A 21,074-nucleotide genomic window follows, 5' to 3' on the forward strand; every position below is an offset into this window, starting at 1 on the left:
TGCAGGCCTCTTCCCTCCTCGGCCAGGCTGGGAGGGGAGGCTCCTCCCCAGGGCACACTGGTGCCAGCCCTGGCAGGGTCCCTCTGAGCCCGAAGTCGGGGAGCGCAAGGTGGGTCAGTGCGAGGCTGACCAGCAACCCTCCAGCCAGTCTCTTCCTTTTCCTTATGTGCAAAGTAAACCATCTGCAACCGCAACCGGGGGAGACAGGGGTCAGAGTTTGTGCACGTGAGGCATTTCCGCCTGAATAAACAAGCCCCCCATTGCTCGCCCGCCCCACCCCCACCGCCACCACCACTTTTTTCTCCCTTAGTCCTCTATCATTCCAGCTGTTCACAGCCCGGGCTGCTTTTCTGGCCCCAGAGGTGCTCCAGGGCAGAGAGCTGCACACACCTGGGCTGGCGGGGTTGGGAAAGAGCATGGAGCAGGGGTGTCAGGAGGGGTCTGGGAGACAGAAACAGGTGGCAGCCATCCCCGGCCTGGCCCTGCCCTCAGCTTCTGTCCCTGGGGGCCATGGAATCTGAGGTTTTGCCCAGCGATGCTGACAGACACAGGTGTACACAGGGACCCTCTTCCTTCTCCAAGGGCCTCCTCCCAACCCTCCCCCCTCCACCCGCCCCCAGGCCCAGAGCCACTCCCCTCCCCTGCCCTGTCTCCTTTTCTCTCTCTCCCAGCCTTTCCCTCCCCCTACAACTAATAACAGCTGGCCCCTGAGTAAAGAGATCAATTTATCTGCACTCACATCACGGGGCAGGTGGGATGTGGGGGGCAGGGTGGGTAGATTCCCCAGCCTGCAGACTGTGGTTGTGCGAATTTCAGGAGGCTGGTGCTTACAGAAAACAAGCCCCCATCTGAGGATCTGTTCAGGGGGCCACAACAAAGGCAGCAAAGGGATGAGGGCTGGAAACCTGTTTTCCTTGATCCAGGACCTGGCCGTGTTTGGAGCCCCAAGAGCTGGCTGTGAGGTTGGAAGTGGCCTGTTTTTCAGCAGGTTGGTAAGGTCAGATCCACCTGCAGGCACCTGGCGGCCCCTCCAAGGCCCCAAGACTCTGGAAATCTAGCAGTCAAAATCTGTGGTCCCTCCAGGTGCCCCACATTCCCACTGCCCCCAGACTTACAAAGAGAGAGGGAGAGACAGAGAGAAAGAGGTATTCCACCTGCTAGTTCACCCCCCAGGTGGCCCAGGAGGCCAATATGAAGCCAGGATCCAGGGGCGTCTTCTGGATCTCCTGCATGGGTGCAGAGGCCCAAACACTTCCACTGCTTTCCCAGGTGCATTAGCAGAGAGGTGGATTGGAAGAGGAGCATCCAGGACTTGAACCAGCACTCGTATGGGATGCTGGCAATGCAGGCAGTGACCTTACCCACTACACCACAGCGCCGACCCCTGAATCATTCCATTCTAAGAGCTTGGGCTCTAGCTGTCAGCCATGAGCATTGAGCTGGCTGATTTGGAGCAGTGGGAGCAGGTGCTGTGACCCATCAGGACGCCCAGACTGTCCCGTGCCGCAGCCCTCCCCAGCCAGCCTGGGTCTGCCTACCCCATGGCAGGCCGTGGCAGGTGGAAGAGGTACAGGCCTCCCTTGTTCTGGCCTTCCTGGTCAACAGTAGTGTCCTTGGCACTCCCACAGGCAGCTCTGCCTGGGATGCACAGCCCGCTGCTCACATCCAGGAACCCCAGGCTGACATGCACAGCACGGTCAGCAAGGACTTGATACTTCTGTGTCCCCAGCAACCCCAGACCAAACACTTCCACAGCCAGACCAGAGGACACAGAGGGAACCAGGCCAGGCTCACATCAAGGAACAGGCACACAGGACCTGCAGGCTGTCAGCAGCCACCTCAAGGAGAAATTTGCAACTAAGTCCCTGGGGAAGGCAGGCCTGGCCTCACTGAGTGCCAGCTTTGCTTTCCCTTAAGAATTCCAGATTGTTCTTCACCTCTTCCCAGGTGTGTGAGTTCTTGACCTTTAGCTACGTGCACCAGGGGCCAGGTGAGTGGCTTACCTGGACTAGGACAGTCCCTCCAAGGGCAGGGCAGTCCCTCCAAGATCACTAGGGTAAAATGGACCACCCAGGGTGCTGCCAACTGCAGTAAAGAGTGACTCCGTGCATCCACCTTGGCAATGAGCTGGAGGGAGGGGGCTGCAAGGACCCTCACCCCATCTGGCCCAGATAGCACAATGTACTCTCCTTGGCATTCTCGTGGTGGGGGGGCTTCAACTGCCCCTGAGTTACGAGAGCCCCGGGTCTGGGCTCTCCTACTCTGAGACCTCCACTTCAGTCCATTCCGGTAGACAGAATTAGACCCACAAGGACCTGCCCAAGAAGCAGCCCAAGTAAATAGCGCCTCAGGTCAGAGCCCCTCCTGGAATCCCAGCCCTGTGTTGAAAGCTGGGGAGCCCAAGGTAATAGATCACCACCACCCGCCTCTGTTTACAACAGGGTAATGCCTTTTATGACTGCCTCTCTCTATCCCGAATATTTGTTTTATTGCCCCTGTAGGGAGATTTTCCATTTGGTAAAAATCATCAGATGGTTTCAGTCATGTTAACAACTGCTCATTAAATGCAGAGGAGTAAACAGAGAAATAAAGGTTTGCTTCTTCCCTATTTCTTTTGCTTTTTCTTCTTGTAATTTATGGAGGAAACTCTTGGGATGGGCACTCGGTGGGGGGGAGGGGGAGGTGTGCGCTGATGTTGCTCCTCCAGCTCCTGCCTGGGTGGGCATTCCTCCAGGAAGCCCTCCTTGCCTTTCCAAGAGGACCGCGTTCTCCATGAAGAGACAGGTGAAGGTCTGGATCTGCTTTGAGGCTGTGACTGCCAGGGTCTGGACCCCTTAGTACTCGGCTCCTTTTCCCTGTTATCTGGAAAGTTGGGGGCTGGCTTTCCTGTCCCTCACGGAAAAGATCTCTCAGGGCTACAGCGCTGGTGCAGAGTGGTTGATGGGGGAGAGGCAGGGGATGGACAGGTGGATGGGTGGATGGATGGATGGATGGATGGATGGATGGATGGATGGACAGAGAGGTGGATATATGGATTCATGTGTGGCTGGAGATACAGATGGGTGATTGGTGGATGGGTTGGTGGACACCTGGAGACATTAATGGATAGATGAATGAGCAGTTGATAGGTGGATACCTCCGATGTGGTGGGTGGTCTTTCCCACCTGAGTCCATATCACAGCTACAAACCCTCCATTGCCTTTGAACTTGCCTTTGGAGGCCTCTGGGTAGCCTCTGTGTGCTGTCCAATGCATCTGTGCAGGAAGACTCCAGACCCTTGGTCACCTGGTGGAAAAAGAGGCACAGGTCCCTCTCCTGAACAAGAAGGCCAGTGGGGCTGGAAGTCCAGTATCTCGGACTTGAGGGAGAACCCTCTGTCCAGGCTGCAGGCCCGGCTCCTTCCCCAAAGCTCACAGCAGCTCCTGACCCCATTCATAATCTCCAGCCCCCTCCCACCCAGATCAAGAGACTGCCCACATGGTGCTCTCTCTTGGGGTAGCCCTCCTCCCACCCCCAGCTCATGCCACTCACAGCAGATGGAAAGGGTCACCCCAGAGGGAGGGGCAGGTTGGTGATGTTGAGGAGAGCACCTGTCTGCCCCAGCAGTGGGCATGGCCTAGACTCAAAAGCTCGGCTTAGGGCTGGTGCCACATTTGCCTGTTCCCAACAGAACAAAGAACAATCCTCCCTTCCTGCCTTAATGCGCCACTTTGCAGCGTCCTTGCTTAAACTCAAGAAGCTGTTCAATGGGAAAGCAGGTGACTTCAGAACTCGCCATCCCATCTCTGCACACACATCCTAGGGCCTACAGCAGAATCTGTGATGATATGCAGAGGTAGACTTTGAAATAGGGTTGCCAGACTGAGCCAATAAAATCACAGGATGTCCATTCAAACTGGATTTCAGATGGACAACAAATAATTCTTTTTGGTAGAAGTATTACAGCAAAAGCCATATCTGTGACATACTTCAAAACTCCAACTCACTGTTTGTCGGAAATTCAAATGTAGTTCACATGTGTTTTATATGGCAAACTCACTTTTTCCTCCCTCTCTGGGAATAGCCCTTTTCTAAGTGGATTCAGTTCCAGCTCTGCTAAATAATAGCTGTGAGATCTCAGTCCCCAAGTCTGAGGGGTGGAGTTAACATGGAACCTACCTCATGCAGGTATATGTGAGTATTAAGGAGGCAGAAGGTGTACAAGGCTCAGTCATCCTATGGGTGTGAAACTTAACACTCAACTACCTATAAAGAATGGTGTCTACAGTAGTCATCCCTTATCGGCAGGGGATATGGTCTAAGACCACCAGTGGATGCCCAAAACCATGGACAGTTTTCATCCACAAATGCATATAAACCCCATATATCCAATGTTTCCTCGAGCTGGTAATCCAGACAGCTACTAACAGGAGGGTAGCATACACACTGTGGATACATTGGGCAAAGCAATGATTGACATTACAGGAAAGACGGAGTGGGTTGGCCCAAGATTTTATCACACTATTCAGAATAGCACACAATTTAAAGCCTAAATGGTTTAACTTTGGAATTTTCCATTTAATATGTTCAAACCATAGCTGATTGCAAATGACTGGAATGTAGGAAAGTGAAACTGTGAATGAAGGGGAACTATCCTTCAATTTTAGGTGTGGCTAGGAATGGAATTGCACCCCAAATCCAGAGCTGATTCCATTATTCTGTTGATGGGGCACAGACAGGGCAGACCCGAGGCGTGGGAGTGGGTGTGGGGGCTAGGATCTTGTCTAGCCTACAATGCTACCCTGGCGATCTGATGCTTCAGGTGTGTGTGGGGGGTGGGGGTTGTATCCTAGGAAACCCCACCCCCGCCTTAGAAGAGACAGCTGAGACACAAGTCCTGGCGTGCTGGATATCCGTGACCCATGACGAAAGCCTTGCCTGCCCGTGTGCCCCTCAGCCTGCGGGACCACTCGGGCTCCCCGGTCTTTCCCTACCAAGCACCATGGGGCTCTTTGGAAGTGGCTTCTGAGGCCAGTTTGGGATTCAGCCGGGGAAGGTATGGCTAGTCCAACAGATGCCCCACTGCCCAGATGACAACAGCAACGCCTGGAGCACTCGTCCTCCTCACAGGGGCCTCTGGCTCCCAGAGCAGGACAGACAGGGCGAGATGCCACAGCTGTGAGTGCAAGTCCTCACCCTAATGCTGAAGTCCTCTGGGCAAGCCCAGCCATCCAACCCTGCAGTGAACAGAGCTGGGCAGATAGAGGAAATGGGCAGGTGCCTGTGCCAGGAGTCTGAAGACCACAACGTGTGCACACACACACACACACACACCTCAGCCATGGAGTCGCACCTGCCTTGTAACTCAGCAGCCAGGCTCCTGCCTCCCACCGTGAATGGTGCATATTAAGAGACCCCTGAGGAGCAGCTGGCCCCTGCTCCCTCTGTGTGGTGCAGGAGACAGCAGGCAGACCCAGGCAGGGAGACACCCCTGCAGCCAGTTTGGGCCCAGATGGTGGCTTCAGGAAGGGACGGCAGGGGAAGTGTGGCGGACGCCCTGTGGGAGGCGCCCTGTGGCTGAGCATAGACACAAGGTAAATGCTACTGTCTGAGAGCCCTAATCGTTACTCCTTTGCGGACCATAAAATGAGAGGTTCTTTTCATCTAAAAATTTTTTAATCTGATTATTTTAGCGATATCTCATCTGCTGATTCACTCCCCCAAACATTTACAAAAACAGGAGCTGGGCTAGCCCAAACCCAGGAGCCAGCATCTCCATCCAGCTGTCTCATGGGGGTGGCAGGGACCCAACCACCTAAGCCATCACCTGCCGCCTTCCAGGGTGCGCATCAGCAGGGAGTTGAAATTGGGAGCAAAGCCAGGGCTTTGGGGCAGGCGTTTGGCCTAGCAGTTAAGACGCCTTAGGGACACCTGCGTTGCGAATCCTGGGCTTGCGTGCGCCCCAGCTTAGCTCCCGAGTCACCTCCACGTGGGCCCCTCCCAGAGCCCACGGCGGCGTGCAGGGGCAGCGCTCCTGTCCCGCGCACCTGAATTCTGCCGCAAAAACAAGTGGCCAGTGAGGCTTTGGCGCTGAATTTGGCCCGACTCAACAGGCGAGGAGGCGCCGGGCTCTCAGGCGCGCACCTGCGCCCGAGCGAGGGATTCCCCCGCTCCCTCCCCAACCCCAGAGTCCCAGGCGTTACCTGGCCGCGCAGCTATCGGGCTCTGGCTGGAGTCCTTGGCCACCGGGTCCCCGGAGCCAGGGAGGGGGCTCGCCACCGGCAGAGGGCGCCCGAGCCCAGCCGCCGCAATGGTCAGCGCGCTGCCCGCAGGGCCCCGCGCAAGGCTAGGGCCGATGACCGAGCGCTTGTCTCCTTCCTAGAGCTGCAGGCTGCCAAAGCGCGGATCAGTGAATGCCCAGAGACGGGCTGGGCCTAGAGTGAATGGATGAACCAGTACATCCAGATGGGTTGGAGCCCATGTAACAGGAGCCAAAAGCCTCTTGGGTTGGGGTGGAGAGAGGGAAAGATGACACCTCCCGCCCACAGCTGGAGCCCCAAAGTCTGGCACCCCCAAACCTCAATACACACACACAGGGGGCCCCCAGATGGAGCCACTGAGCCCAAACCCTCTCCCCGACGGCCTGGAGCCTGTTCCCCTTCTGCGCCTTGGATGCGCCCGAGGACAGAACCCACGCAGCCCGCCATCTGCCGTTGCGGGGAAAGGGTCGCGGGAGGCGGCCCGAGCTGCTTCCTGCGCGGCCTTCCCGTGCCCGTGACCGAGCGGTGCCCCAGGCGGCAGCGATCAGCAGCGAGAGCCTCGCGGGTCCGCCTCTCTGCAGCCCGCAGCCAGCGCCGGCGCATCGCCAGGGGAGATGAGAAGTAGGGGGAGGGGGGCTCTCTAATGGCCGTGGGTCGCGCTGGGCTTGTCGCTTCCATTCGCTGGGTCGTGAGTGTGAGTCGGACGCGCCGGCGGGCAGGGGTCGTCCTCGAGAGCCCCCAGCTCCACTCGGCGTGCAGGAACCGCGATGTGCCCATTTCGCAGCTGAGAGCGCACGCACTGAGTGTGTTTGCCTTGCTCATAGCCGGCAAGCGAAGCGCTCTGCGCCTTCCAGGACAGGCGAGGACATTGACCACTGGGTACTGAAGGCCTGGAATCCCTTTCTGGCCGCAAAGACCCGTCTCCTCGAAGGCCGCGCGTCCCCGGCCGCCGCGCAGGGAGCCTGGTCCTGCAGTCAGTTTGAGGACTGCGCACAGAGAAAAGGTTGTGCCTGGCTACCTTGGGAGCCGTGGCCATGGCTAGCCTGGAGCCAGTGTGCTGACTTTCCACGGGTTCCAGTGCAGACTCTGACCCCGGAAGGCCAGGTTCCGCGGCTCCTACTTTATGCCTCAAGGCCTCAGTCTCCCAATCTGCATAATGGGAGAGAAAAGGCGCAGCTGGGCGCCTGGCTGCAGGAACCACTTGCAGAGTTGGGCCCAGTGGGGCCTGCTAAGATCAAAGGCCGCAGCGCAGGGCGGCCCCCGGAGCGCCACGGGCGCGGGGGAGGGGCCGGGGGAAGCGGGAGGAGGGGGTGCGCTGGAAGGGGACGCGCATCAGCGACCCCCGCCGCCGCCTGGATTCGGCTCCGGGCCCGCCCCTTGCTGCGCGCCCCGCCCCGCCGGCTCTCGCCTCTAAAGCGCCTGGCTCGCGCCTGCAGCCGCCGCACTTTCGCTCTCCGCCCGCCCCGTGCCCGGCCGCTGTCCGCCCGCCGCCGCCGCCACCACCGCCACCCGCGCGCCCTCCTGCCGCGCCATGGACGCCAAGGTTGTCGCCGTGCTGGCCCTTGTGCTGGCCGCGCTCTGTCTCAGCGATGGTGAGTGAGTCCGGCGGCGGAGGCCCGAGCAGGGCTCTCCGCGCTGCGTGCGGGGTCGCGACTCCAAAGCCCGCGTCCGCGCTCACGAAGTTCGCGCCTCCTGGCGCGGGGGAGCGTGCGGCTGTCCGTCTGCTGCGCTGGACATTGCTTTCGGGGAGCCGCGCCCGAAGCTCCCCGCGCTGCGCAGAGGCGTGCACTCGGCAAATCAGCGGCCGCGGGACCTCGAGGAGCCGGCTGGGGAGTGAGATCGGGCAGGGCACCTGGGCAGGAGCGCACCGAAGGCTCGCGCGAAGCCGGCGCGGGAGAGTGCGGGGATCGGGAGCCGTTTCTGGAGCCGCGAGCCCCGGGCCCCCGCCGTTCACTCCCCGCCCCGGGCCAGTGCCTTCTGGCGCGGGGCTCGGATTCCAGCGGCCAAGGGGCTTGGAGGCCCAGCTGCGCACCGCGGTGCCGGGGAGGCCATCGGGCGGAGCGTGTAGGAGGAAGCGCTTCGCAGAGCCGGTCTGACTCCGCGACGGGCGTGTCGGGGCCGTGAGGCCGAGCGGGCAGCTGGCATCGTGGCGTCCTCTCCACGCGAAGCTGCACCCCTTTCCGCACGCTCGCAAGGGCTGGGGGCCGGGCGCTGGCGGCGCAGCGCGGCGCAGCTGTCGGGCTGGGCGCGATCCGCCAAGCCTCGCTTCTGCACAGCTCCTTGGCCCGCAGCGACGCGGTCCGGGGCGTGCGTCCAGCCCCTGCCTCCCTGCCTCTTCCAAGGGTCACTAGAGAGGCTCGGGGGCCGTGCACGTCCTTTCCTCTAGCCTGCCCCCGCTCCCCAACACACCTGCGTTTGCCACGGGCCGGCGGAGCGCTGTGCCGCGGAGTGAGTCTGCAGCAAAGTTCAATTGCCAAAGCCTTGGGCCACTGGGAACCGTGGTGTCCCGTTTCACAGGGAGGGGGGCTTTTTCTTTGCTTTTTTTTGACGCTGAAGAGAAAACTCGCTCCGCTGTTACAGGACACCGCTGCCGTAAAACCAAATAAACTGTTGCCCCGGAACGCGCAAAACAAAGCTGTGCCAATCAGAGACCGTGGCTGCGCTTTCTCGGGTGCTGAGTTTCCTGCCAGGGGTGAAAGGGCGGCTTAGATGCACCCGAGGGCTAAGTGGGCTTTGGACAGACCCAAGCCACTGTGTCCTGGATGGCCATGGACGGTGGGACTCTTGGTGTGAGTCGGGCCGGGGTTGCACGGAACTCTGGCTGGAGAGGCTGCAGGCGGCCGTGCTCAGAGCTGCTGCAGAACACTTAGGCTAAAATAAGTGTAGACTGCAGCCCCTGGCCCAGGATGTGGGGCATGGTGAGGCTAGGGCTGTCCTGAGGTGAGATGCTATGTGCTGATGGAGCTGGGATGCAGGAGGCCTTGGGTGCACCTGATGTGGGGGAAGTGCAGAGAAAGTGCCTTCCTCCAGGCTCCTCCTGGTCTTGGTCAGGTGGGGGTCTTGCCACCCAAGAACGGCCCTCTTGGGTGCCATGTAGCCAGGACAGGGATCTGGGTTCTCCAAACAGGGTTCTGCTGCTTGCGTCTCCCAAAATGCTTTGTTCCTGTTTAGCCTCCTGGCGCCTGGCTGCCCTCTGCCTTGGCTGACCCAGCCAAGTCCCTGGATGCGCTGGACTAGCTGGGCTTTAACCCAGAGTGGGCCCTACAGGTCTGCTCCGAGGCTCGGGCGCCTGTCTTCTGTGCACTCTGAGAATGGAAGATTGCCTGGAGACTGCCCCTGGCCCCAAGCTGGCCAGGTCTCAAATTCAGAGTGACAGCGGGGCTGCTCTGGTCTTTAGATTGTGCAAGGAAGCTGCAGCCCAAGTCGCTGGCAGAGTGAGTTGCAGGGGCAGCAAGCTGGGAGAAAAAAGAGCACCCGCTGAGCACTCTCCCCTGGTAAGAGCACCTGTGGCTCTGTCACTTTAAAAACCTGCTGAAGTTCCAGGCTCCAGGAGGGCTTTGGGGGTCCTCAGGGAGTAGGACTAAGAATTGCCTTTGAAGGAAAAGGATAATCCCAGGAGGTGGATGGGGGCAGGAGGGAGAGAAAGCCTGTGTTTAGAGCGCTCCCTGGGCTCTGATTTCTGGTCTGATCACTGGTTAGTGCAGCTTTTCCCAAGATGGGAGCCGAGCAGCCCCCTACCCGCCTGCCCACCCCAGCACTGGGGTGGCCACAGCTCATTGTTGCTGGGAGGAGGAGGGGTCCCGGCTCATGCAGCCCCACCACCAGCACCCCCTCCCTTCTCAGCTGGGGAGGACTCAGGTCTGGGGACACCTGGAGGCAGCCAGCTCTCTGGAGAGACCTTGGCAGCGGTGACTTGGTCTGCTGGGAAGCTGAGGGGCTGTTCTGGATCCCCCAGTGCCCTGAGTCTCTGAGCGAGCCCAGCTTCCTCCTCCAGGTTTGCAGGGGAATGCATTCAGTTCTGGAGTGGCAGCGGCGGGTGGGGGGGGGGAGGTCTGATTCCCCCACTCCCAGCCGCTATGAGGCCTGGGACTCTGTGCACAAACTTTAAAAAAAAAACAAACCCTGGACTAAATAGTCTGACATTCATTTAATCTCAGATGAAAGGACCTGCAAATTCGAATGATTTGGGGTATTCAGTGGGGGCTTGGATAAAATCTGCAGGGAGAAACACACACACACACACACACTCACACACACACACACACACACACTCATTCCGGCCCCTCCCCCGCCTGCCCAGGGCCTGCAATTCTAGACTTACAGGATGAGTCTTAAAGGGGCTCCTCCTTGGGAGCCCCTTCCTAATTGACACTAATGAGTGTCAATTATGGCATTTTGCAAATTGGTCCACTGGCCAGCAAAGCTGGTAATGCAATCTCCCGTGAGGGCGCCTGCAGTGCCTCGGCGGCTTCTGCCTTCAGGCCCGTGCTGGCCAGAAGGTGAGCCCTGGGGACTCCCAGGTAGGAGCCCAGCTGAGCTGCTTTTGTGGTTTCCAGGGCTTAATGTAAATGAGGGGGCTGGGGAGGGGGGAGAAGCCCACCGGTGGGGGAGGGTCCAGTATAGGCAGCCCTGGTGCCTTCCTCTCCCCCTTTCCCCTGGCCTGAGGTCTTTCCCAGCTTGACCTGTTGGAGGTTTTTTGTTTTTTGTTTTTTTCACCAAGAAAAACTGACCTGGAACCCACCATCTCTTGTCATTTCTGCCTGTGTCTTTGAGACACCTGAGCTAACTTTTCCAGCTGAATCTCCCAGGGTCCTTTGTCTTGCACAGTGGGAAGCTGAGCCTGAGCCTAGATGCCTGTGTGTTACCCCACAGCCTGGCAAGGTGTAACCAGGGGGCCTTGCTCTCCTCCCCTCTGCTAGGGAAACCCGTCAGCCTGAGCTACAGATGCCCCTGCCGATTCTTCGAGAGCCACGTGGCCAGAGCCAACGTCAAGCATCTCAAGATCCTCAACACGCCCAACTGTGCCCTGCAGATCGTGTAAGTATTGAACTGCCTGCCCGTCTGCCTGGGACAGCGGTGACTCTGCCAAGTCTTGAACTTGACATGCTTGGTGGCAGGCATGAGGACTTGCGGTACGCACAGCCAGGCTTGAGTTTCAAAAGCCGCTTCTCAGGGCTTGGCAGACGGCTGTTCCACCCCCCTCCCTCCCCCGCAGTGGTCCTGCCTTCAGCATGGCACAGGCAGATGCCCTTGGCCTTGGCTGGGAGACACGGGGGGCTTCAGCAAGCTTTCAACTGACACCCAGCCAAGCAGCCAGCCCTTGGCTGCTGACAGTTACATCTGTCCTGCCCATTGCAGGGCTGTATTGCTCTCAGTGCCACGTTTAGCAACTTAGCAAAGAATATATATATATATATATATATATATATATGTGAACCCAAGCTGTCAGTTTCCTGACTTGCATGTTCTGGAATACAACCCTGGAATGTTTGTTTTTGCTCCGTGTTACCAACAGCTAATGGTGGAGGACACTCCTGTGGGAAACAGGAAAACCCAACCTCCCATGTGTCTCCGTGACACAGAGTGCTGGCGCTGGGTGCGGGGGTGTAGGGAAGAAGCCATGATCCTAACAGTCCATTAGGTGGACCATGTGAGGGAGGGGCTCAGAGTCTCCTGGGGGTAGGGGGAGGATTTGATTGTCTCCAAAGTCCTGGTGCTCAGAATGGGTGAGACTCGGCAGCCGGGGCTGAAACTCCTCTTCCCAGAGACTCGTCCCACCCGGCACCTGTGCTTGTAGGTTGCATTTTCTTCGTCTCTCTTGTTTTCTAGCTTGAATGGGTTTGCTGTGGATGATACCTTGTGGACAAGGCGTGTTTGTCTCTGTACTGAATTTAGCCAGCACGGACAATCTGCTGTTTCCTAGTCGCATGAGCTAGGGCAACTCGCCTGGGAAGGCAGCTGGACATTGAGCCACAGGACAGGGGCTTAGCTGTCTTTCTAGACCCCTCAGGGGCTGGACCTTGGGCTGCAAGAGATCCCCCCCAACTAGAGCTTACCGAAGAGGGATCCCCAGAGACAAGGAGGCCCCTGAGCAGAGGGGAGATGTGGGAAGAAGATCCAGAGATGACTGAGACCATGGAATAATCCATGAACTCGTCAATTTTCTCTGGAAATCCACACACACACACAGAATATGCCATGTCCCCCAGCTGCACTGCCCCTCCCCTCCCCACAACCCACCCCGACTCGCACCCCCAGACTTGGGCAGTGCCTCCGCCAGGGTCACCCCAAAGTCTGCCCTTCACTCAGACCCACATCCTGTCAAGACAACACGGCAGAAATAAAAACCTGTGGTCCCCTTGAAGCTCCATAAAGTCTCTACCGTGTTCCCAAGTCCCCAAGTTTTGCATTCATTGAAATGTTTCCTTCCTCTTCCTCTGTCTCCAGCTCAGCCATGGCTCCATGCCTCGTGCATTCTCTCCAGTGCACCCTGAGCGGTTCTTGAATCTGGCCCCACCTGGCGGTGCACCTGCCGCAGGCAAAGGTGCCGCAAACAGGTGTCGGGCGAGCAGTGCACCTGCTTACCTGCTGCCCATTGGACGCTGACCCTCTCCTGTCTCTTCCCCATTCAGGGCACGGCTGAAGAGCAACAACCGACAAGTGTGCATTGATCCGAAGCTAAAGTGGATTCAGGAGTACCTGGAGAAAGCCTTAAACAAGTAAGCCCCAGCACATGGAGGACTGTCCACTAGGCCTACTTGAGGAAGGCTCACAGCTTGGGAGAGAGGAAAGGCAAGGTTGTGGGGAGGAGGGCCTGCCCCGCGTGGGCCGGCCTGCTGGTCTGGGCGTGAGCCTGCGGCCTGCCACCAGCATATAGACTCTGCATTCATAGTGCACGGTACGATGTCGATACTGCAGCTTCTGTTTCTCTCAGCCCCAGAGACCCCTGCACATCGGCGCTCTGGTCGCTGGGGTGTTTTTTTTTTTTATTTGTTTATTTTTACTAAGCAGTTGTATTATGCCAGCTGATCAGTTCTCCATGATCATCACCATCATCCTCATCCTCATTCTCATTATTTTTTTTTAAATCAATGATGACTTCGAGATCTGTATTTGGTTTGTTTTGGAGCCTTCTCCTCTCCTTCCCTGAGATGTGTCTGGGCACAGTCGAGTGGGTAATGACTGGGCGGGGAATTCGGAAAATGGCCTGCCTTGATGTGGAGGCTGGAGGAAAAACATTTGTCAGGGCAGCTTCCCCTGACAAGGGGCGCCCCTCTGAGGGCACCGGCCCGTGGGCTCCATGGAGAAGCCGCTGGAGACTGTGCCCAGAGACCCTCTCCCAGCCTTGCCTGCCCTTTCCCCTCGCATGCCTCACCCCACCTCTTCCTTTCCTGATCAGTGCCTGACCCTGGAGGAAGAGGAGGATGCCTGGGCACCCCCCAGCCCTGCCTCCCTCTCTTCCTCATCCTCTGCCCCCGCCTGCCTCCCCCCCAGCCTGGGCCCTCTGTGAGATCCAGTCCAGATTGGAGCTGCCCCGCCCCACCCCCATCCAGGGGGCTGTGGGGTTGTATCTCCCGCAAGGCACAAGGCTCCTCAAGTTTGCAGGATCCTCTGCAATGTTAAAACCAGTATGGTTTCGCTGATTGCCTCTGGAGCCTGAGGAGGCTGTGGCAGCTCCACACGCACACACCCTGAGGTTTTTGAAATCAGAAGTGAACCAAACAACAACAACAACAAAATGACTAAAGCGTCATTGTGCCTCGGACCCTTTCCTCCCCGAAGCCACAGCAGGTTCTCGGGTTCCAATCAGAAGCAATTGGCAGGATGAAAATCCCACAGAATGTGATCCACAGAAAGTCCTGCTGGTGATTGCAACTCTTTGCAAGGCATTTATATATATCTATATCTATATATATATCTATTTTTGTGCACATTTTTTACGTCTCTTTAGAAAACAAATGTATTTCCAAATATATTTGTAGCCCAACAATTCCTATATTTGAAGCGGAGCCATAGGAGCGTCAGTAGCCACTCCTGTAGTATCTGAAGCTCCTGGCAGTTTGTAAAGAGATATCCATCTATGGTCTATTTTAACTGTGAACACAGCTTGCTGCAATGTTAGCCACAGTGTATTTTTTTTTCACTTGTACTCAGATTGTATCAAATGTGACATTGATATGCACTAGCAATAAAGATGCTACTTTGTTTCTTGTGGTAAAACCTCCTCTCCTCCAGAATGTGGGGATTTATTGACCTTCAGGAAAACTCTGCTAGCTAGTGGTTAGCGCCGGAGCTTCTGCAGGTGCCCCGGACCTGGCTGCAGAGCCCACGTGGGGATCAATGCCAGAGCTGTTCTCCTGAGTGCATTCAATCTGCAGTTTCAGTTTTTGCGTCTTTTTTTTTTTTAATCAAATGGAAGCAGCCGTTATAGTTTTTTTGCAGGATGAACCATCTTTGACTCACTAATTCCTCCAACTCTTCTCCCTCCTCCTCCTCAGTTTCCCTAACATCCCCATGTAATCTCCAGATAACCAAACCCGAGTAATACTCAGCTTTGCCGATTCCCATGTAAAACTCCAGCCCATGGTTAATATCGAGCTTCCTTGGGAACAGGTGGCCTCACCCCATAAATCATTAAATACCATTCAGCTTGAATCATTTTAATGTGACAGACCCAAGTCAGTTGCTCTAATCAAATCCCGCTAACCACTACTCTCCCTCTGTCTCCAGAACAATCCCAGTTCTTCCCAGGGGGTGTTCACAGGCATCCAAAGGAGAAGTGGACTGGGCTGCCCACTTCCTCTTCTCCTGGATGCGCTGAGGAACGAACCCCAGGCCTATAGCCTCCTAGGCATTATTTGACATGGAATGCAGAGACTGGTAGAGAAAGCAGAGTTCCAGTCAGCATTGAGAAGCAGGAGCGCCCGATGAGTGAGATACGAGACCAAGGTCCAGCCTGGCCCTCAGTGTGCCATCATCCACATCCCGTACCGTGGAGACTCTGTGTCCCCAGTGGGAGCCACTGGAATCAGACTGGCAAACTGGCCATCCCCGTAACCAGTCAAGGCCATCAAAGGAGCTTTGCATAAGGCTAGCTGGAACCCAGGGTGGTGGGGGGAGACAGATATCTGGGTTATTTGATGACAGGTGCTTTGCCCAGGGCCCTGAGACTGAAGACAGAGCTAAAAGCCATACTCGGGGTGGTGTGACATTTTGTACAGACTGAGACGCGTTCCTGTTTCTTTCAATGTCATTAACGGTTCTACTAATTTTATCTAAGGGGGCGCAGAGAAGAAAAAGTGGGGAAAAGAGAAAAGATAGGAAAAAAGAAGCGACAGAAGAGGAGAAAGGCTGCCCAGAAAAGGAAAAACTAGTTCTCTGCCTCCTGGAGATGGACCGCAGTGCCCTCTACTCTCCTTGGTGCTTTGTAAATTCGCTCTCCCTCCTCCAGGCAGGCCCCCCAGGCTGCCTTCCCTGGGGGGAGCCCTGGTGGCCGCACGGGCTCCTGTATTTATGTGCTTGCTGAGGCCCCTCGTGGTGGGCTCTGTGATGAAGAAAGTAGTCGTACAGAGACGGGGGAGGCCAGGGACATGGAGCCTGCGTGCTCAGGACTCTTTGTAGCATCATCCTGGCTCACCCTCCAGCCCCTCAGCCCCAAGCTGGCAAGGGCACGGGGCCCTGAGCAGGAAGGACCGCATTCCTTCCCCCTGTCTCCCTGTTGCAGCTGCACTGCCGCTGGTGGCCTTCCGGGGGCAGGTGATAAGTGACTTGCTCTTGGCTTTGGCCCTACCTTTCCCCAGGTGCCTTCTGCCTGGCCCTACCCTCAACCCCCAGCCCCACCTCCCCAGCTGGGTGGGCTTCTACAGACTGTGTGGGCTGAGCTGGAGCAGGGGTGGGGGAGTGGTCCCTGCCCACTGGTGTGGAAACGCGTCTCAGGGTACCTCCTGTGGGCTCACACGGGTCCCCACATGGAGGGCAGGTGGGCTGGGATGGCAGCTCTGGGACCCACAACCCCCGGCCCTCTGCTTCCTTCTGCTGGGGAGGTCTCATTGACAGTGTACACTCTGGCTCTGGGATACAGCTGCCTCAGTCCTCAGGGGACATACCTGCCTGAAGGGAATATGGCGTAAGTTCTAGAACTTTCCACCACTCCTCTCCCCATCCCTCCGCCCCGCAGCACATGTATGTCTGAGAATTTTTTATTTTATTTTTTTGTTTTTTTGCCAAGTGTTTCTAATTTGGACTGGAAGGAGGGGGCCGTTTGGGAGGGGGGGAGAGTGAGAGAGAGAGAGAGAGAGAGGCTCTAGTTTCAACAGTGCTTTGAAAAAAAGATGTCTTGGGCTTCTTAACCCTTGTGCCCACTTCCCAGCACACACATCCCTGTGTGCACCCCAGGCCCTGGGGCTCCTTTGGGTAATGGAGGCAGAGGTGTAATGGTTGGAGTTTGTAGAAGGAGCCCCTTGGGGTCTCAGCATTGTCAGGCTGTGTCCCCGGATGGCGTTCCCTGTGACACCCGCCTTGGGTGAGTCTTGCTGTCCGTTTTCCTCGCTAGAGAGGCTTCCTACCAGGGCACAGCGGCTGAACCACCTGTTTTCCACTGCCCATACCCTGTCCTCAAGTGTCCTGCTGGTGGAAGCAGCCGGCTCTGCTCAGGGCGGCCTGGGCTGCAAAGGTCAGCCTTGTGGCCCCTGCTCTGTCTGCCTGCAAGGGTGGTGGGGGCGGTGCAGGGGAGCTGTGGCCCTGTAGCATCTGCAGTGTCCCATGGACACCACCTCCTGCTTGTCTTATATCTGGGGCGGATCGGTCCCACCTTAAGGCACGCCGGCCAGTGCTGTTCGGTCTGTGGTCTGTGCATGGGTTTGCCAGGCCTCAGTGTGTCTTGGGAGTGGCCAGAGCTCCAGCCTGCTGAAGACAGCCACCCTTGGAGAACGCAAGGGCCTGACCTGGGTTCTGTGCCCAGCCAGGTGAGAGGCGCATGATCCCCACACACTGCCCAGCATGCAATCCACCTGTGCGGCCACCTGGGCCATGGGGTGTAGTGTGGTGGTGGCCGAGGGGCCCCGAGGTCCAGCATGGGTGGTTGATGGAAGCTTCTGGAAGGGCCTCTGGTCTGGGAGTGCAGAGGTCCTGGGGCTGCCCTGGGCCATGGAGCACCTGTCGTTTTCTGCCTGATGGATGAGTGGCAGCAATTGAAGCCGTGAGTTGGGGGCAGACGTGGGGTACTGTCAGCCCTCCCATCTTTGCAGGGTCAGGGCCACGTGTCCCGTGATCGTCATCATGTCGTCATGTGCCCACTGTGAATGCTTCCATGCTCTCTCGTGTCCGCTTGCTGCATCCTCTGTCCCCGCCCCTTCCACTGCTGCCCAGCCTCTCTCCCCTGCCACCCTCCATCCCCGCTGCTGCCTCTCTGTCTGGCCTCTGCCGGGAGACTGGGGTGTTCCCGCCTTAATGGTGTCTCCGTCTGTTCTTGTCAACAGGAGGTTCAAGATGTGAGAGGCGGGTCAGGCGCCTGCGGAGACCTTACAGTAGGAGGCTGGGGCTGAAGCCCAGGCTAGGGCAGGGCCAGGTGCATTTGGCCAGGGCCTTGTTTTGCACAGATTGCTTTATTCTCCCCATTTGATTATGTAGCAAAAATACGTATATGGTGTTTATGTGTCCTTTAGTTTGATTAGCCAATGTCACTGGTGACGATTAAGAACCTAGACTAAGCCATTATGTTACCTGCTTCTTTGTATCTTTCCGTGGAGCCCAGGGCTCCTGAGTATTGTATCTCTCCGAGCTGCCCAGATGGGAGTCCTGCCCTGTGTCACACCCACAGGAAGGACCTGGGGCAGGGCTGAGGGGGCGTCACGGCAAGCCTACCCTTGGAGGGTTTGGGAGGCCCACACGGGAGGCTGCAGGACCCCCTGAGCTGAGTGCAGGAAGTGTGAGGCCAGGGCAGAGCGAGACCCGCCCCTCAACCCCGTGCTCCTCCACATCCATCGCGTCCTTCTCATCACTCTGTGTCCCATCCATCGTCCTGTGTCTCAAGACTTGTCTCCATGACCTCAAGCACCAACTCTCTGTCAAGACCCAAGCTTTCATGTCAGCCCGGCAACAGCAAAGGAGAGTCTTGTGTTAGCTGAGAGCGTTGTGCACCCCACCCCCACCCCGTGTCTTGTTTGGGGAAAGTGTCTGTCATTGAAGTCAGCCTGTGTCTGTGATCCCTGTCCAGTGCGTGTGTGCCGTCTCTCCCTCGATTGCAAAGGCTGAGGTGGGGAGGAGTCCCTGTGGAGGGGGGAGAGGCCCCCTGACCCATTTAACCTGGTCCTGATCCGGTCTCGGGCCCCTTTGTAAATGAACAGCCATGATTTTTCCCACCGACCCCAGAACCACTGTGGAAGGCTGGGCAGAGCCCAGGGGACGTGGTAGACAGCTGTGTGGACCTTGGAGGGTTTCCACGCTTCTGTAGTTTTGATATCTCAAACTACAGTCTTGTCTTCCTTGGGCTGAGCCCAGCTTTGTTTGGGGAATAACAGGGAAAAAATTCTCCATATTTTTTTGGAGGGAGGTTTAAAAACCCAGCCCCTTTAGGAGTAGATCCTTTCCACCAAGAACCGAATTAAGACAATCACTTCTTCCATCCCAGAATGCGGGTGCCGAGGTCTCTAACCTTGGGAAGGGGGTATTCAGAAAATGGGCTTTAGGACAATGTCTGGGGCAGCATCAAAATGCTTAAGAGTTTCACTTTTTGAAAAGATAAGCTGATAAGATTTTTTTGTTTGCTTTTCATTCCATCTCACAACCTTTTAGTGAAAAACACACCCCCACCATAATTTTTTTTTAATTAATTAATTAAGAAAAAAAAGCGAAGTGGGGAAATGGATCCGTGCAAAGAATACTGCACGTGAAGCCCAGGAGAGTGCACTGTCATGAACTCAGCTTGGATTGTGTTTTTCCCATTGGATACTTTGTAGGGTCTGAGTGAGGTGTATTCAGCCATTTCTGGAACTACTCCGTTACACTGGGTCTTGGTGGTACATCCATGAAGAATTGCACGATTTCTCCCTTTCTTTGAGCAGAAATTCAATCCTCCATCCAGTTAGGCTACACGGCAAGCTCCTTGGGAGTTTGAAGGATCCAGTGCTATTTGTTTGTTGAGATCAACCTGTTACTGCAGGTGCTCCTGCAATAGCTGAGTTTGCACTGGGATGTTTTCTACATCATCCAAGATGCTTAGAAAATCTCTCCCGGAAAATGTGCAAGGGTCTCCTCTGAAAACCCATGAATCAGCACCTTGGAGCTTCTTGGTGGAAGGGCCCTAAATCTTCTGTAGGGTTAACTGAGGGCTTATTTCTGTATTTCCTCCATAGCGGGGGGAAATAGATAGGAGTAGGAACTGCTGGGGAAAGTACTTGTGTGACAGTTCCGCTACCTTCAGTCAGTGCCTGAATGGAGACTGCCTGGCTTCATTTGCAAAGGAAAAGTCTCTCCTGACCCTAACCCCAGTTTGCTTCCAAAATACAAGTCAAGTGAGCATCCCTGGGTTGTAGACTGCATTGCCCAGCGCCCCTCCTGGTCCTGCTGCTGCTTCCCCTGCCTCCCCTGGGGTTCTGTGTCTCCCCTCCCGCCCCGCCCCACTGTCAGCCTTTGCATCAGGGCAGGACACAGGCTGCTGCGTGTTGGAATCCGAATCTGTGCCCTGTGTTGTTTGCACGCGTCCTTCCACTTGCTGAGACCCCAGCGGGGTGGACCTGTTCAGAGATCAGAGGTCGCCTCCCAAGAGAGGTGGTACAGCCTGAGCAAGAGGTCTGGGCAGCAATAGCTTGCAGCCCCGACTCCCTCTTGGGGCAGTCCAGAGACCTCAAGGGCTTCCCCTTGGATCCGATCTGACCATTCTGTGACGTGGGAGTCCATCACCTTTCCAGACAGTGCACCCCTTTTCCTGCTAGATGGGAACATGGGGGCCCTGAAGCCCACACGGCTCCCCTGACCCATGCTGCGAGAGCCCCCTGTCCAAGCCCTGCCCCTGCAAACCTCCAACCCTCCCTCCTTCCCCTGTGCGCCCCCATCACATCCCTGAGGTTTGCCAAGTTAACCAAAGCACATAGAAGCCTTGTGATTCTGCAACCTCGCTGGGGTCTCAGCCTCTAGAAGTGATGGATTCAGTGTTAAATGTGTTAAATACTGTATTTGTATTGTTTAAATTGCGTCTCCCAGATAATGTGAAAATGGCCCAGAAGAAAGCAGCTTCCAGTACGCAGTGTGCTTTTGTTTTGTTTGGAATTAACAACTCTTTGAAAAACAGCGATTTCTACTTCAAAGTCATATCGATGAAAAGTTGTATATGCACTTAGAATTTTTCTTAATAAAGATCTGTATGCAAGCTTAGCCTCCTTTGTAGTGGGTGTTCCGATGTGGGATTTTTTCTTTTTTTAAATTTCCACACTTGATTTTTGTCCCTCAAAGCCCAGCACTGAAGGGTTGGGAGGTGCTAGCTGTGGTTTGTAGAAACAGCCCACCGTCGCCACTGCCACGTTCATCACAGTGAGAGCGCTGGGGCCTCTCCTGGACTGCTGACCCCACAACTGGCAGTGTGCGGGGTGCTTGGAGACCCTTCCCACTGGCGAGCCTGTCCCCTGGTGTCACAATCGCAGGCATTTGCCTGTCAGTCTTGGTGGAAGGTGACAGACTTTGCTGAAGCACGCTCAGAGCGGCTTCAGGCCACTCCGTGTTTCCTGCCTGCACCTGCTGGGAGCCAGGACTGAAGCTCCCAGCTGCTGCCCACCTGTGCTGTCCCAGACACTGGGAGCAGGGACAGGATTCCCCTTACCACTGCGCATGATAGTGTATCTC

General features: G+C 56.5%; 1 protein-coding gene across 2 annotated transcripts; it reads left to right on the forward strand.

Annotated features, from left to right (window-relative positions):
- The first annotated feature begins 7,677 nt into the window (after positions 1-7,677).
- Positions 7,678-20,609, forward strand: CXCL12 (C-X-C motif chemokine ligand 12). 2 transcript variants are annotated; one of them, XM_051836948.3, is made up of 4 exons: positions 7,678-7,831; positions 11,159-11,276; positions 12,872-12,958; positions 15,520-20,609. In XM_051836948.3, the coding sequence occupies exons 1-4, from the start codon at positions 7,771-7,773 to the stop codon at positions 15,611-15,613; spliced, it is 360 nt and encodes a 119-aa protein (XP_051692908.1). In that variant the 5' UTR covers positions 7,678-7,770; the 3' UTR covers positions 15,614-20,609. The 2 variants fall into 2 exon arrangements, with proteins under 2 accessions (XP_051692908.1, XP_051692909.1); XM_051836949.3 differs by having other exon boundaries at positions 17,717-20,609.
- The last annotated feature ends 465 nt before the right edge of the window (positions 20,610-21,074 follow it).

Source organism: Oryctolagus cuniculus, chromosome 15 (assembly GCF_051225735.1).
Source record: "Oryctolagus cuniculus isolate XC-2025 breed Fujian yellow rabbit chromosome 15, ASM5122573v1, whole genome shotgun sequence".
NCBI classification, from domain to species: domain Eukaryota; kingdom Metazoa; phylum Chordata; class Mammalia; order Lagomorpha; family Leporidae; genus Oryctolagus; species Oryctolagus cuniculus.